Here is a 13,376-nt window from a genome sequence, read left to right on the forward strand (position 1 = left end):
CCCTTTCCCATAGATCTCAGCTTGCTGTCTAGGATCCCAGGGCGGCCGTACAAGGAACCCGTGGAGATCAAAGTGGAGAGGGAAGACTCTCAAGATCGAGACAGCAAGGACTTCAGTAAGCATAGCAAGTCCAAGAGGAAACACAAGGTAGAGTCCACTTCAGTGTTTTTTTTCCTGTTATTGGGTTCTGTTAGGTTAATTTTTTAAAATCAGGTTAAAAATTATATTTATTTTCAGAATAGAAACTCTTAGGAAAACCTTCATCCTGGTGTCTACTGAAGCAAAAAAAAAAATCTATTTAAACCAAAGAATAATCAAAGAAATGTAGATTTTTATTTTCATCCATTGGATGGGTGTTTTTTTTTAGCTAAAAAAAATACTGGAGAGTAGGGCTGGGCGATATGGCTTAAAGATAACATCTTAGGAATTTTTTTTCATTCCAAATCCGATTTTTGATTCAGTTTGATATTTTTTCTCCTTTTCCCCAAACAGAAATTACAAATAACAGAAAAATGTTCAAAAAGTTGCTTTTAGTTTAATTGTTCCTTATAGGAGTTGACCTGAATTCAAAGTCCAACTAAATACAAGCTGTAAAGCCTGCTTTTAAGATCAAGAAATTACCATAGATCTCTGTTAATTACTGTTAAAGTTATAAACATTCAACACCCGGGTCAGGCTAATGCTTGGAATGCAGCTATGTTAACCACCGACACTTTGATAACTATTTTCCAGTGATCATTGAAGCCTTTGCACGTTACGTATCAGACATAGTTTGGACAGCCTTTATCGGTTTTAGTTTGCTAATGTTATGTTTCGCTACGTTGAGGCTAGTGTGCCAATGCTAGCTTTGTGTTGTATGTATCTGAGGCGAGATGTCCAAATATCAAGAAATCAGAGTCCAAATTCTGTCGTGTTCTGCCACTTTGTTCTCTGGCTGATTTTTCTGTGCTGAAACGTGCACCTGATCTTTTTACCCCCAGAGTACGACTTACAAGGCATTCGTTCCTACTGGAGACCAAAACAAATGCATTAAAAGTTCCTCTTTAAACACTAGTGTGTTTAGCGACTGAACCTTAATTAGCTACATCAATGCTAGTAACTGGATTGAACAGGAAGCTCCGTTGCGTGACTGTTCCAGAATCTGCTGGATTAGCTAACAGCTATCATCAAAGGTAAAAATCCAGCTGTAGTGGGTTTTAGTGTCAACAGCGCTGACTGAACGGTGGTCTAACTGCGTATGAGTGAAAACACAGCAGTGGAAGATTTGGCTGCTTCTACTTCTTCTCTGCCCGAAAGTGAAAAAACATCCAGATTTTCCTAAATTAAATCTTCATAATTGGCTATTTTGAATTATTTGATTAAATTGTTTCATCACCCGGGTCTACTAGATGTTGGAATCAGCAGGGGGTATGGTTTTTTTTTGTTGCAGAAATGTAATTTTACTCTACTTAGTACATGTTCAAATCTGTTTAAAAGCAAGTCGAATCAAAACAACCATCATACATCCAAATACTCATATAGTGTGTTTAATTTTGTCTGTTTTTATCTGTAGAACGACGAGGAAGGCACAAAGCCAGAGAGCAAAAGATTCAAGCAAGACGAAAAGTCTATTTCCCATCATAAAAACAGCAGTAAAGAGTGAGTATTTTATCTGTTTGTCCCCATTAGGATTCACTCAGTGGAAAAGTCTTTAACTTTTCCCAATGATGGTAAAATCAGAGACTCATTTGTTTAGCCTGTTTATTTTCTACTCGTCCTCCTTAACTTCACTTGGTAACCTTCTTTCTATAGTCTCTGGTTTGTTGTGAGTTTCCCCTGATGTTCGTATTTAATCCTTAATGCAGCGATGATTCATATTCCACCAGCTCAAAGCGACCGTCGGAGAAGAAGGAGGAGCCCGCCCCTTCTCCTTCTATGTCGGGCTCTCAGCGGACACCTAAGGGAGAGCATCCAAGTCGAAAGGGAACAGTCAACTCGTCCTCTGGCGTGCTGTCGAGTGGGAACGGAAGTAAAAAAGAAGGGAGCCACGGCGCCAAGAGCAGTTCTACCTCCAAACACAGAAAAGGAGAGGACAAGGGACGCACGCGCGATGGAAAAGCTGATGTGAGTGAAGCCTTCATGCTCTTTTACTGACTTCACTCACCTTTCTTTCATTGTGTAACATCCAAAACTTTCTATTTACTGTGTTTCAGAGGCGGAAATTAACACAGTACGAATACTTTGTTACTGTACTTAATAGTATATTTCTTTCAAGTATGTCTGTACTTTACTTGAGTATTTAATTTTCTGATGGCTTTTTAATAATACTCCATGCATTTGAGTACTTTCTATTCCTTCTATCTTCAAAATGGCCTCGTTACTTCGACACATACCTCACGTAGTGCACGTACTACGTAATACACGAACATCTATGTTAAAAAAAAACAGGCGGAAAACGGAGCAGCGAGAAGGCGTTCGGTGGGAGCACGGTTTGAGACACAGAACAACTCTATCAACATAGATGAAGACAGTGGTCTGAGAAATGCTGCAGATTTGAAGGAGCGCTGCATTCTTCTTCCTTGGCCTTATTTAAAAGAGCTTTTTAAAGTTGTTGACTCCAAGAGCGATTCATGGCAAATGCGCTGTGTTCTGTGCCTGCCTAAACACAATGAGCTTCAAGCATTTAAGAATTCACCATCAAATCTGAAAAAACACATACAGGTATGCTGCATGAGCTAATTTAGCATGTTTTGTAAGTAAGTTTATAAGTTTGGTAATCCTATAGGATTTTCAGAGTGAGCAAATTTCTGCAGATGTTGAAGTAATTACAGATTATAAATGTTGTGGTCGCAGATGATCCTCTGCCCCACTCTGTTTTTGTACCAAGTGGAAAATGTCTAATTTTTGAGGCTGAGAGCTCTGAACACACACACACGTGTGTGTGTGTGTGTGTGTGTGTGTCTCAGGCTGTTTGAGAGCTCTGCTACAGTAGTCATTTGTCAATTACCCTTTTAAGCCTAGTCCACACGTAGCCGGGGTTTTTTAAAAACGAATATCCGCCCCTCCAAACACTTGCATCCACACCACCTCGTTTAAAAAAAAACTCTGTCCACACGTACCCGGATAAATACGTTGTTAAGGACATGCCTGACCTATAGGCGGCAGTACTTCCCACGTTCTTAACCTCGTCCTTCGTCTGTGGTCTTCCGCAAGGAGCAGCAATTCTGCTTGCAAAAACAAACAAGCAAAAAGCGCTTGGACAATTGATAAAGCGAGCGCATGCTGTCGGCTAGTGTAAACACAGGTCGCACATGTGATGTCAGCATTTTTTGTCGCGGAAAGTGACGTTGCGGACCTTAAAACTCCGGTTTTGTCTGTCCACACGCAGACACCCAAAACGGAGAAAACGCAGATCTTCACTTTGGCCGGAGTTTTTAAAAAGATCCGTTTTCGTGTGGATGACAGGCCAAAACGTAGAAAAATATCTACGTTTTGGCAGATCCCCAGCTACGTGTGGACAGCGCCTTAGAAAACCAGTTCAAGCACCTTGGGATTTTTTTTATTTCGGAAGGCCCTGCACAAATACACTTTTCTTCTTCATCTTGTACTTTTGCGTACCTAACTACACTGGTCTTCTCTTTGTTTGTATAAAGGAAGCACGCAAATCACCTGGAAAGGTATAACGATCTAACATCAACTAGTCTGAAGTGGAAATTAACCACCAACGGTGGTCCAAACAAACTGCTAAACTGTGGGAAACCAAGAGAGTTTCACAGAAAAGCATGGGTGATGCCATCATTAACTTTGTTTTTACAAGGTCTGAACCCTCTATGTTGTCAGACAGGAGGGTTTTAAACTCCTGTGCATCAACTACAACCAGGTGTGACTGTAATGTCTTGAGGCACCAAAAAAAAGGGAAGAAAATTGAGAAAGCTAAACTGGAGATGAAAAATCTAAAGGCTGCTATGAGTGAGGTTGCAGCCTATGCCACCACAGACAGCTGGATTGCACACAAAGTTTCACTGGTGTCACGGAACATTGGATGGAGCCTAAAACCATGGAAAGATGCTCTACTGCACTAACGTGCAAACAGCTAAAAGGGTCGCACACATTTTCTGCACTTTCTGGTGCACTAAACCACATGCAGTGGGATGTGAAAGGTTAGGCAGCCATGTTTAATCTTCATAATTTTCCTACTCAATTTTAGTTTCATCAGTCCACAGCACCTTATTCCAAAATGAAGCTGGCTTGTCCAAATGTGCTTTATCATACCTCAAGTGGCTCTGTGCTGTGGGCAAAGAAGAGGCTTCCTCTGCATCACTCGCATACAGCATCTCCTTGTGTAAAGTGCGCCGAATAGTTAAATGATGCACAGTGACTTCGTCTGCAGCAAGATGATGTTGTAGGTCTTTGGTCTACATCACTTGATGTTTTCACGTCATGTGAGAGTTGTTTTGAGACCCCATGTTGCTGTTCTTCAGAGAATATTCAAAGAGGAGGGAAACTTACAATTGCCCCCCCCCCACCCCCCTTCTCATAAATTAGATTAACCTGTGCATAGAGGTCAAGGGTCACTGAGCTTACCAAACCAATTTTGAGTTCCCAAAATTAGTTCAAAGTTTTTGGAATCAATGAAACGTCAACCAGTGTTGTGCCCGAACGCGTTCATTGAATGATCGTTCGTGAATTTGTTAGTTGGTTTTTTTTGTTTGTTTTTTTGTGAACGTGAACTGAACTGGTTCGTATTTTGCCTGATGAATGTAAAAGTGAGCGCGTTCGTCCTGGCGTGTGTGAACGGGTTTATGAACGCGTTCCTTCGCCGTACTAGCTCCAGATCTCCACTTAGCTTTTCCGGAGCTAATGCCTAGCTAAAGCTTCCTGTTAACCCATTGACATATAAATATTAACCATATAAGTGTTAACCATAGAGTTTATAAAAAGTAGAACCCGCAAATGTGGCCGAACATAGGCAGTAGCGGGTTAGAATTATGAATTAGTTTGTTTTTTAAACAAACTTAAACACTGATGTCAACAGTGCCCACATTTCTATGGAGTTCTGGAAGAAGAGGGTGAACCTTTTGAGGGGACAAGGCAGAAAAAGAATGACAAGGATGAAGGGCAAAATGTGGATCTTGAGTTTGTCGAAGCTGGAGCCATGTTGGATAAAGATGATGGTCTAGAATACCAACATCATCACTGTGCCTGCCACCTCCTGAACTTGGTGTCAATGATTGGTGCCTCAGAGACAAATGCCAACGCTACCTACAAGACACCTTCTCGTTCAGCATTTTCTAAGTGCTGGAGTCTATGGAACAAAAGTAGTAGAGCCACTGCAGCTGCAGTGATAATTGCAGACAAATGCAAATTCCAGCTCTTGAGACCAAACTGTAATTGAACATTTGAAATCTAAAATATTAAGGTTGTCAGTAATTTGTGTTATTTTCTGTACCAGCACAGTCCTGATAAACAAAAGATGAAAACAAAGCTATTTTGTGTGTCTTGAATTTTTTTCCTTTTGAGACGGTTGTACAAATAATTTCTTTAGGAAAGCTTTTTGAGGATCGAGGACAAGCTACGCAGCTTCAGCCAAATGGGATTTTCTTATGTACATTTTAACATATGGTTGTTGTTGTTGTTTAAATAAAATTCTTAACCCAATCCAGAAATTATTTTGTGTTGTTTAAGGTGAACATATTTTTTACTTTTTGTGCTTAAGTATTTTCTAGAACCTGTACTTTTTACATGAGTAAAGAAATTCACTCAGTACATTTTACCAGAGCATTTTTTTTTACTCAGAATGTCAGTATATCTCTATTTTTGTCTGTTCAGGAAAAAGTATCCAATAACCAGATGGCAGTGCCTCCTCTCTCCATGGAGGGCTCGAAGTCTCAGAGAGCCAAGCTGGCTTTTGAGGACAGGTAAGCGGAGCCCTTTTCACTGTGGATAACCCCTCAGCGGGAGTCGGAAAATGCTGCTTTGGGGGCTCTAGGGTTGCTTTTGATGCACGAAACTACAGGAGGTTGGGGAGGTCGTGAATAAAAGTGTCTGAGTGCCAGAAAGATTATGTAAAATTCCATATTTAAAGGACTAGACTTTTTGCGGTCATTTTACATTATAAAGACATAACATTAAGCTTCTGAAATTGTAGCAGTTTTTTTTGTTTCAGATTTATATTTAGAGAATAAACAGGAAATAGGAATAAATGCCCAATATTTATTTGGCCTGCTAATAAATTTTTTCCAGGGTCTGTTCGGCTGATCACTATTTACAAGAAGCCAAGAAACTCAAGCACAATGCAGACACTCTGGTAAGCTGGGACAAGTCAATCACCAATTAAAATCAGTAACAACACGAAATGTAGTACGAGAATCTGTTTTAAATCCCAATCTTCCTTCACAGTTGGACCGTTTTGTGAAGGCAGTTTGCTACCTTGATGCCGTGGTTTCCTTCATCGAGTGCGGCAACGCCCTGGAGAAGAGTGCCCAAGAAGCCAAGTCGCCTTTCCCCATGTATGCTGAGACAGTGGAGCTCATCAAGTAAGAATAGACATCAAAGTGTTTGTTTTGTGGAGTTCACATTCAAAAATGGAGTCTGGTCATGAGATTTGTGTAAACAAAAATGTATATGTGTCCTTAAAGTTACAAAAGATTTAAAACATGAAAATAGTTATGCTAATGCATTCTGGGTAATGTAAGAACTAGCTTTTGACAGAGAAGAAAATATTGCGTGGATCTGCTGTACAAACAGATTTGGTGGAACATGTCCTGCCTTTGCTTTCAGATACACTATGAAGTTAAAAAGCTACATGGCTCCAGACGCTACTTCAGCAGACAAGAGGCTAGCGGTGCTTTGGTGAGTAGACCGTCTCACCTCATCAGATTATTAGTTTGCTGAAATTATCTGCCTGCGCATTGCTTTCCTCTCCAGAGTGCAATAATTGCATGTTTTTTCCCCCAGCCTCCGATGCCAGTCACTCCTCTACCTGCGGTTGTTCAAACTGAGGAAAGACAGTGCTCTAAAGTACTCCAAAACGCTCACAGAACACTTGAAGGTGCTTTGGGTTTCACACATTCTCAAATGTTTAAAAATGTTCATCCATTCCATATGTGCAGATGTAGGATGTAAATGTGAAATGTCGTGTGAACATAATGTTCTTGATTTTGTTCCACAGAACTCTCTAAGTAACACCCAGGCTCCCTCTCCTGGAATGGGAAAGTAAGTCATGTATTCTTTGCTGCTTTGTGAACTTATGGAAAAAGGAGGTCTGTTTCTTTATTTTAGGTAAATCGGTACTCAAGTTTATTAAAACCTTAAGATTTTAAATATATTTATTAGGGCTGGGAATTTAAATAGTTAACTATGATTAATTAGAAAAAAAAATGCATTAAAAAATGGACCCTTTGAGCTCAAGGGCTATGATTGGGGGCTATGAAGTTTAGGAGCAAAATAATTTTCCTGAATATCAATAAACATCGTCAAGCTGCATCTAAGAAAAACCATCAGAACCTTGGATACAAGACTTTATTTTTGTGCTCCAAGCACAACTAAAACTACTCCATTTTTTTGGTTCTTCACTATGCACAGAGTGCTTGTTTTCACCTTTTTCACAACTAAAACTACAATCAAATAATTCATCAGAAATCCCTCTTCCTGTGTGAGTGTTTTTGCTTTCATTTCAGTCTCTTAACACTGCCAAAAATCTCATTTTACACACATTCTATTCACCCGTTTTATTCTAAATATGTATCCCCCAACATTCCACACTGAAGTTTTACAGAGATAGAAGCCAGAGAGAAACTAAAACAGAAGGTATTCCCCCCTCTTTTGTCACACTGAAACCAGATTAGACAGAAAACTAAGCCAGTTTGACAAAAATAAATAAATAAATAAACAGGCTTAGAACTCAAACATCCAGTAGGACTTTTCTCTTTCCTGGTTTGTGGATGTCCGTGTTACAATGAGTCTCGTTGGCTGACTAAGCTGTCAGTCTAATTTTGATGAGTCACGCTTCATTCTGTTGGCCCTAAAAATACCTAAGAGGTGTCAATCATCCGAATTGACCAATAAGTCACAAAGGTAGAAAGCTGTGTAGTGAAGCTTCTGGTATAGCTCCAGCCTATGCCAGCAGTGCATTTTAAAAGTATGACACACAGCAGCTGTTCAAAACTACTTTTTTTTCTGTTTTCTATTTAAGCACAATTTAAAAGCATTTTTTTTAGAAATTCAAAGAGCCTGAGTTTTTGTCTATTGTTAAAGTCCCATAGTTGTGTGGTGAAAATTGTCCTCCACATTTGACCCATCCCTGTGGGGAGCGGTGAGCTGCAGACTTGGCCGCACTCGAGAACTATTAACTAATCCAACTCCTTAAAGATGAATGTCAAGCAGGGAGGCATTGGGTCCCATTTTTGTAAAGTCTTTGGGATGACCCAACGGGGATTTGAACCCTAATCTCCCAGTCCCAGGGCTGACACTCTGCCACTAGGTCATTGAACTGGTATGGTTTGATTCTCTGCCTAATTATTTTTAATTGAAAAATTGCTTTTGAGGCAAGTTTTCTTGCGCGATTAAAATGCAATTAATTAAGATTAATCAATTAATTACAAAGCCTCTAATTAATCAGATTACTTTTTAATTAAGTCCCACCCCTAATATTTCTATTTGCGAATGGCATCAATCCTGTGACTAGTGAGTAAATGCATTTTGACATTTCAAAGTCAAAGTCAGTTTTATTGTCAATTTTACCACATGTGCAAGACATACAGAGAAATGAAATAGAGTTTCAGTACACACAATTCAGAGATCAGACATACATGGGCAAGACACGTGACAAGAATTGGTGACTGTGGTCCTTCGCAACACGAGTCGCGCTACCTTAACATCCAACAAACGTTCTTTTGTTTGTTTTTTTCAAACAGTAAAGCAGCTGGAATGCCCTCTCCGGTATCGCCCAAACTGTCGCCCGGCACTGCAGGAGGCTACTCGACTGTCAGCAACACCAGCTCCTCCGTGACCATACCTCAGCGCATCCACCAGATGGCTGCTAGCTACGTCCAGGTCACCTCCAACTTCCTGTACGCCACCGAGATCTGGGACCAGGCCGAGCAACTGTCCAAGGAGCAGAAAGGTAGGAGTTTCTGCCGTATCTTTACTTCAAAGTTGGTGACTCAGTAGTTTAACTGTGTTTGCAAACAAATACAGATGTTGTTGAGACACTTATTAATTCTCAGTAGATATCTTATCATAACTTCTACTGCATCAATATGAAAGTAGCAATTTTTGTGTTTGAGAAGGTTTAATTTTCTGACCTGGAATGGGTGTTGAATAAATCATGTGTTTTCATCAAATTTTGTTGGTTATGAATAACATTAGATCCACTTCTGCTTTCAGAACTTCCGGGTAATTTTACAGAACCTTCATGGCATGCGTGTCTCCACTTCACTGGGTCAGCCTTAAACGTTTTCTGAGCCATTTCAGGAGCTAAATGAGTACCTGAACAGGGGCATGTACTCTAAAATGCCCCGGTAGAGTCGCTGGGCGGGACTTGTGCTTAACTTGGGCTGATTATAATTTGGTGAGAAATTATGTTGCCAAAAAATGGTTTTTGTAAAGTTTGAAGATTTCATAGTGAAGCGGAATGTTAGGAAAACAAAAGCATGGATGCTGCTTTAAATTTGCCATGTCTAACTTGACAACCCTGAAAAAAATCCCCCTGAAATTCTTTATTGTCCACTTCTTTGTACAAATTGGGGCTTCTCGCCACTGAAAGCCGGCTTTTCATCACACAACCATTCTCCTGGTCCTCTGAATACAATATAAGTATCTGCGGATAACTTTGGGTGCTGATGAGTGACATCACTCACTGCTGAAATGGCCACAATATGCTGACGTTTAGCAGAAGTCCTGAAAGAGACGATTTGGTATGGAGACAACAGCTAAGAGGACCGAGCCTTCGCATCTCCCGGCCATTGGTCACCCTTTTTTTGCTTTGTTGTTTCAGATTTTTTCATGGAGTTGGACAAAGCGATGGGCCCACTGATCTTCAACACCAGCAGCATGACAGAACTGGTGCGTTACACTCGGCAGGGTCTCCACTGGCTGCGGCTGGACTCTGATCTCATTCCATAGCGAGCATTCGCTCCCTGCAAGCTGCTTCCTGTCACACACCCGAACCTCAGCCTTTCCTTCACCTCTAGTCCTCCACATACGCTCACATGTGGTTAACCTGGCAGACTTCTCTCCAGCACTGTGTCCATATTTCTTTTTTGCACCAGCTTGCCAAAAAGACTTTTGAGCAAATTTCGGACATCTCTCCCCTTCGACTGCACCAAGCGTCGCAGCTGCAGCAGGAATCAAAAACAACTGATCGTTCATCTGCGTTCTTATGAAATTTTCTGAAGGCCTGGTTTTTATCTCTTTGGCACTGGGTGAAATATTTATTCTGAGTACACTAAAACTGAGATTTTGTTTGTGGGCTACTTTGGCTTTTAGCTTTTTATTTAACTTTGTTCCACCAAAGTACCTTCCAGGAACACCAAAGGTGCTTTAAAATGAATGTTTCTCTTTATCGTTTTTGTGCCTTGTGTGTGAGCTACAGGAAAACAGTCACCAATAATACCTGATTTTACTTCTTTTTATTCTATTTGATTTTTGCTTTAGCCACAATTGTTAGCAGTCATAAAATTATTTACATGCAATAATATATAAGTAAGTTGGTGGATGAAGTCCTTTTAACCAGGTTTATTAACCCCGGTCCTCAGCTCCCCCCCTCTCCTGCATGTTTTCCATGTTGCCATTTCAAACACTGGTGTTTACTGCCACACACCTGACCTAAATTAATGATGGACTCACAGGCTTCTGCAGCACTTGATGTCCTCCTGAGGAGGCTATTCAAATATGTAAACCAGGTGTGCTTGAAGCAGAAAACATGCAGGACAGGGAGTGCTGAGGACTAGGGTTGAGTAACCCTGCTCTAAAGCTACCATTTTGATTTATATTTCATTGTAGTCTCTTAGCAGCTGAGGATAATCCTATAAATGCCAGCTAAATGGAACATTTCTGACTGAATTCATATAAAATCTTCAGTTTATTTGTTTCAAACCGTGAACTTATTTCCAATTCTTAAAGTCAAAATGTTGGAAGAGGTTTTTGCTTTACTTTATAAAAATAACTTCTCTCACTATGAAATTGGCAGTAATATTAATAAAAGCATCAGAATTCTGCTCTTTTGAGATGTTTTTACATTTGTAGCGCCGTTGTTTCAGACCTTCCCTCAAACCAGAGCCACTTCCTCAGTGTTACTTGTCTTTTTAGTCTTTTTTTTTTTTTAATCGAGTGTATTTTTCTTAAGAACTGCAGGGTTTGTCTTAAGTATTGAAGGTTGTGTCCAACATAAACAGCACAGTTATTTATTTAGTAGATTTTATGAGAACTGGGTTGTTTTTTGTGCTGATTTGGTACAACAGGGGGTTAGCAGTGTTGCATCAGTGAAGAGTTTTAAATTTATGATCGTATTTATCAAAGAAGACGTATAATGACCAATACAAACTTTATATTTATATACCAAGCAGTTTTTTTTTATTCCAGCCAAGCAAAATGCAGGATTGAACGGAGGTTATGAGAACAAGGGTTTTAAAACGGAGATGTTTCACAGCAGGAAAATGCTATTTGCTTTCTTATATATGTGAACAATTGTCCCTTTGTTCATGTGAATTTACTGATATAAACAAGCAAATGCTGATATTATACCTAGCTGATTGAAGGTCATGACGGCTAATTAGAGAAACTTTCCTTTTTGGTTATTTTAGGCCAACTTCCTACCAAAACATGCTGAAAATTCTAACTTTGGGCCAAATATTATTTTTATGATATTTTTAAATTGCTAAAAAAAAATGCATAGCGAAGGTGTCTGTTTTACATCGTCTTCTCTTGGCTAAGCATTTACCATTTTTCTGGCTTGTCACTTATTTTTTCATTCTTTTTTCCTTCACCGGCTCCCTAGCCTTTACCGCAAGCAGGGAAACTGTTATTTTCTCTTACAGTTGAATAAGAGAAAGTCAGAGGAGGTATTATTTTGATCTATGCAGGATTTTTTTTATTAGAAAAACAAAAAGTCTATTTGTGTGAAGGGGAATCGGGGGAAGAATATCATTTTTAAGCTTGGGACTTCCTTTTTGTTTTTGTTCTGCCTCTATTAAAAACTGTTTAACTGAAAAATGCTAATGCCTTTAGCTTTTGCAATTTAGTGTAATATACCTATGTATAGATTTTTTAAATAACCATACAAAAGTGACTTCTAGTCACTTTGTACTTAAAGCTGGAGGTGAGTTTTCTCATAGAAACTCCTCAGTCATGTCTTCATACACTGGTACACTTTGTAAGTAGAGGTTTGTGTTCCCTACACTATCTTATAAGTAATAACAAAAGTAGCAGTAGAATCATTTTTAACAGTTTGCTACTCACACTTATTTATTTTTCTGCCCTTTTTGCATATTTGTTTTCTTCCTATTTTGCCTTGATGAGGATTTTATGAAATAGGAAGCTGTAAATGTTATCGGAGTGGGTCATGAAGAGATTTCATTGTAAGTAGTAATTAATATTCTAACTTGAAAGAATCCAGGGTAAGAAGAGGTCTTTTTTGACATTAAGTAGAAAGATGTTAACATTTGCATGTTTCTATTTAAATACAGCTGTGTAAATTGTAAATATAACGCGTCTTAAAGGGGCAATTTTTACTACAGGCTGTCATTTTTATTAAATTTAAGAACATAAATGCTGTAAATATATTGTGAAAGACTTTATGCACATTTTTCTTTCGTCCTCCGTGAACTTTAGTGTTCGTTTCATGCCCTAAGTTGTTACAGATGATCACCCTCTGTTAACACTGTACATCAGTTTGATTTCTGTCCTTTTCTTACGTGCTCGTACACTTTGTCCTTTCCTTCACTGTCCGATAGTATCAGTCACCACATAATCTTTAACGTCTCTAAATCCAAGTGCGAATATTTTGTCTTCTCTATATTTAATATGGAGCTGTGTATTTCATTAAGTGTATATTGTTGTTCTCATGGCATGTACAGTGCGTCCGCGTCCTCCGGAGACAGACATGTTTACCATGTCTCTTTTTGAACAATTGTTCCAACATGTCTTTTCGAACAGAGGTATTTCTCATCAGAACAGTTGTAGCAGTTTATACAGTATGTTGTACAACACCTTTTTCTATGACGCGTCTCCAGAGTGAGGCCGGCAGCAAACACTATGTACAAAAATCTGAATTTGGACTAGTTTTAGCAGAATTGATGATGGAGATGCTATAAATGATGGATGCAATATGATTTAAGGTACCTGTTGAGTTTGATCTTCAAACTTAGGTCATGTAATTTAAAAAAAGCATTCTTGTG

The 13,376-nt window shown here is 39.3% G+C and overlaps 1 protein-coding gene across 4 annotated transcripts in view; it reads left to right on the forward strand.

Moving 5' to 3' along the window:
* aff4 (AF4/FMR2 family, member 4) overlaps positions 1–10,324 on the forward strand; it is a 38,180-nt gene extending 27,856 nt beyond the window's left edge. For 3 of the 4 annotated variants that reach the window (XM_015961379.3, XM_015961376.3, XM_054730724.2), the window contains 11 exons: positions 14–147; positions 1,553–1,638; positions 1,845–2,103; positions 5,809–5,897; positions 6,223–6,286; positions 6,379–6,515; positions 6,760–6,831; positions 6,937–7,030; positions 7,151–7,194; positions 8,895–9,103; positions 9,977–10,324. In XM_015961379.3, coding sequence (XP_015816865.3) covers positions 14–147; positions 1,553–1,638; positions 1,845–2,103; positions 5,809–5,897; positions 6,223–6,286; positions 6,379–6,515; positions 6,760–6,831; positions 6,937–7,030; positions 7,151–7,194; positions 8,895–9,103; positions 9,977–10,104 — 1,316 coding nt within the window. In that variant the 3' untranslated portion in view covers positions 10,105–10,324. The remainder of the gene's footprint in view (positions 1–13; positions 148–1,552; positions 1,639–1,844; positions 2,104–5,808; positions 5,898–6,222; positions 6,287–6,378; positions 6,516–6,759; positions 6,832–6,936; positions 7,031–7,150; positions 7,195–8,894; positions 9,104–9,976) is intronic. The other variant, XM_015961377.3, reaches the window with a different exon arrangement.
* The last annotated feature ends 3,052 nt before the right edge of the window (positions 10,325–13,376 follow it).

Source organism: Nothobranchius furzeri, chromosome 10, assembly GCF_043380555.1.
Source record: "Nothobranchius furzeri strain GRZ-AD chromosome 10, NfurGRZ-RIMD1, whole genome shotgun sequence".
Classification (NCBI taxonomy): Eukaryota; Metazoa; Chordata; class Actinopteri; order Cyprinodontiformes; family Nothobranchiidae; genus Nothobranchius; species Nothobranchius furzeri.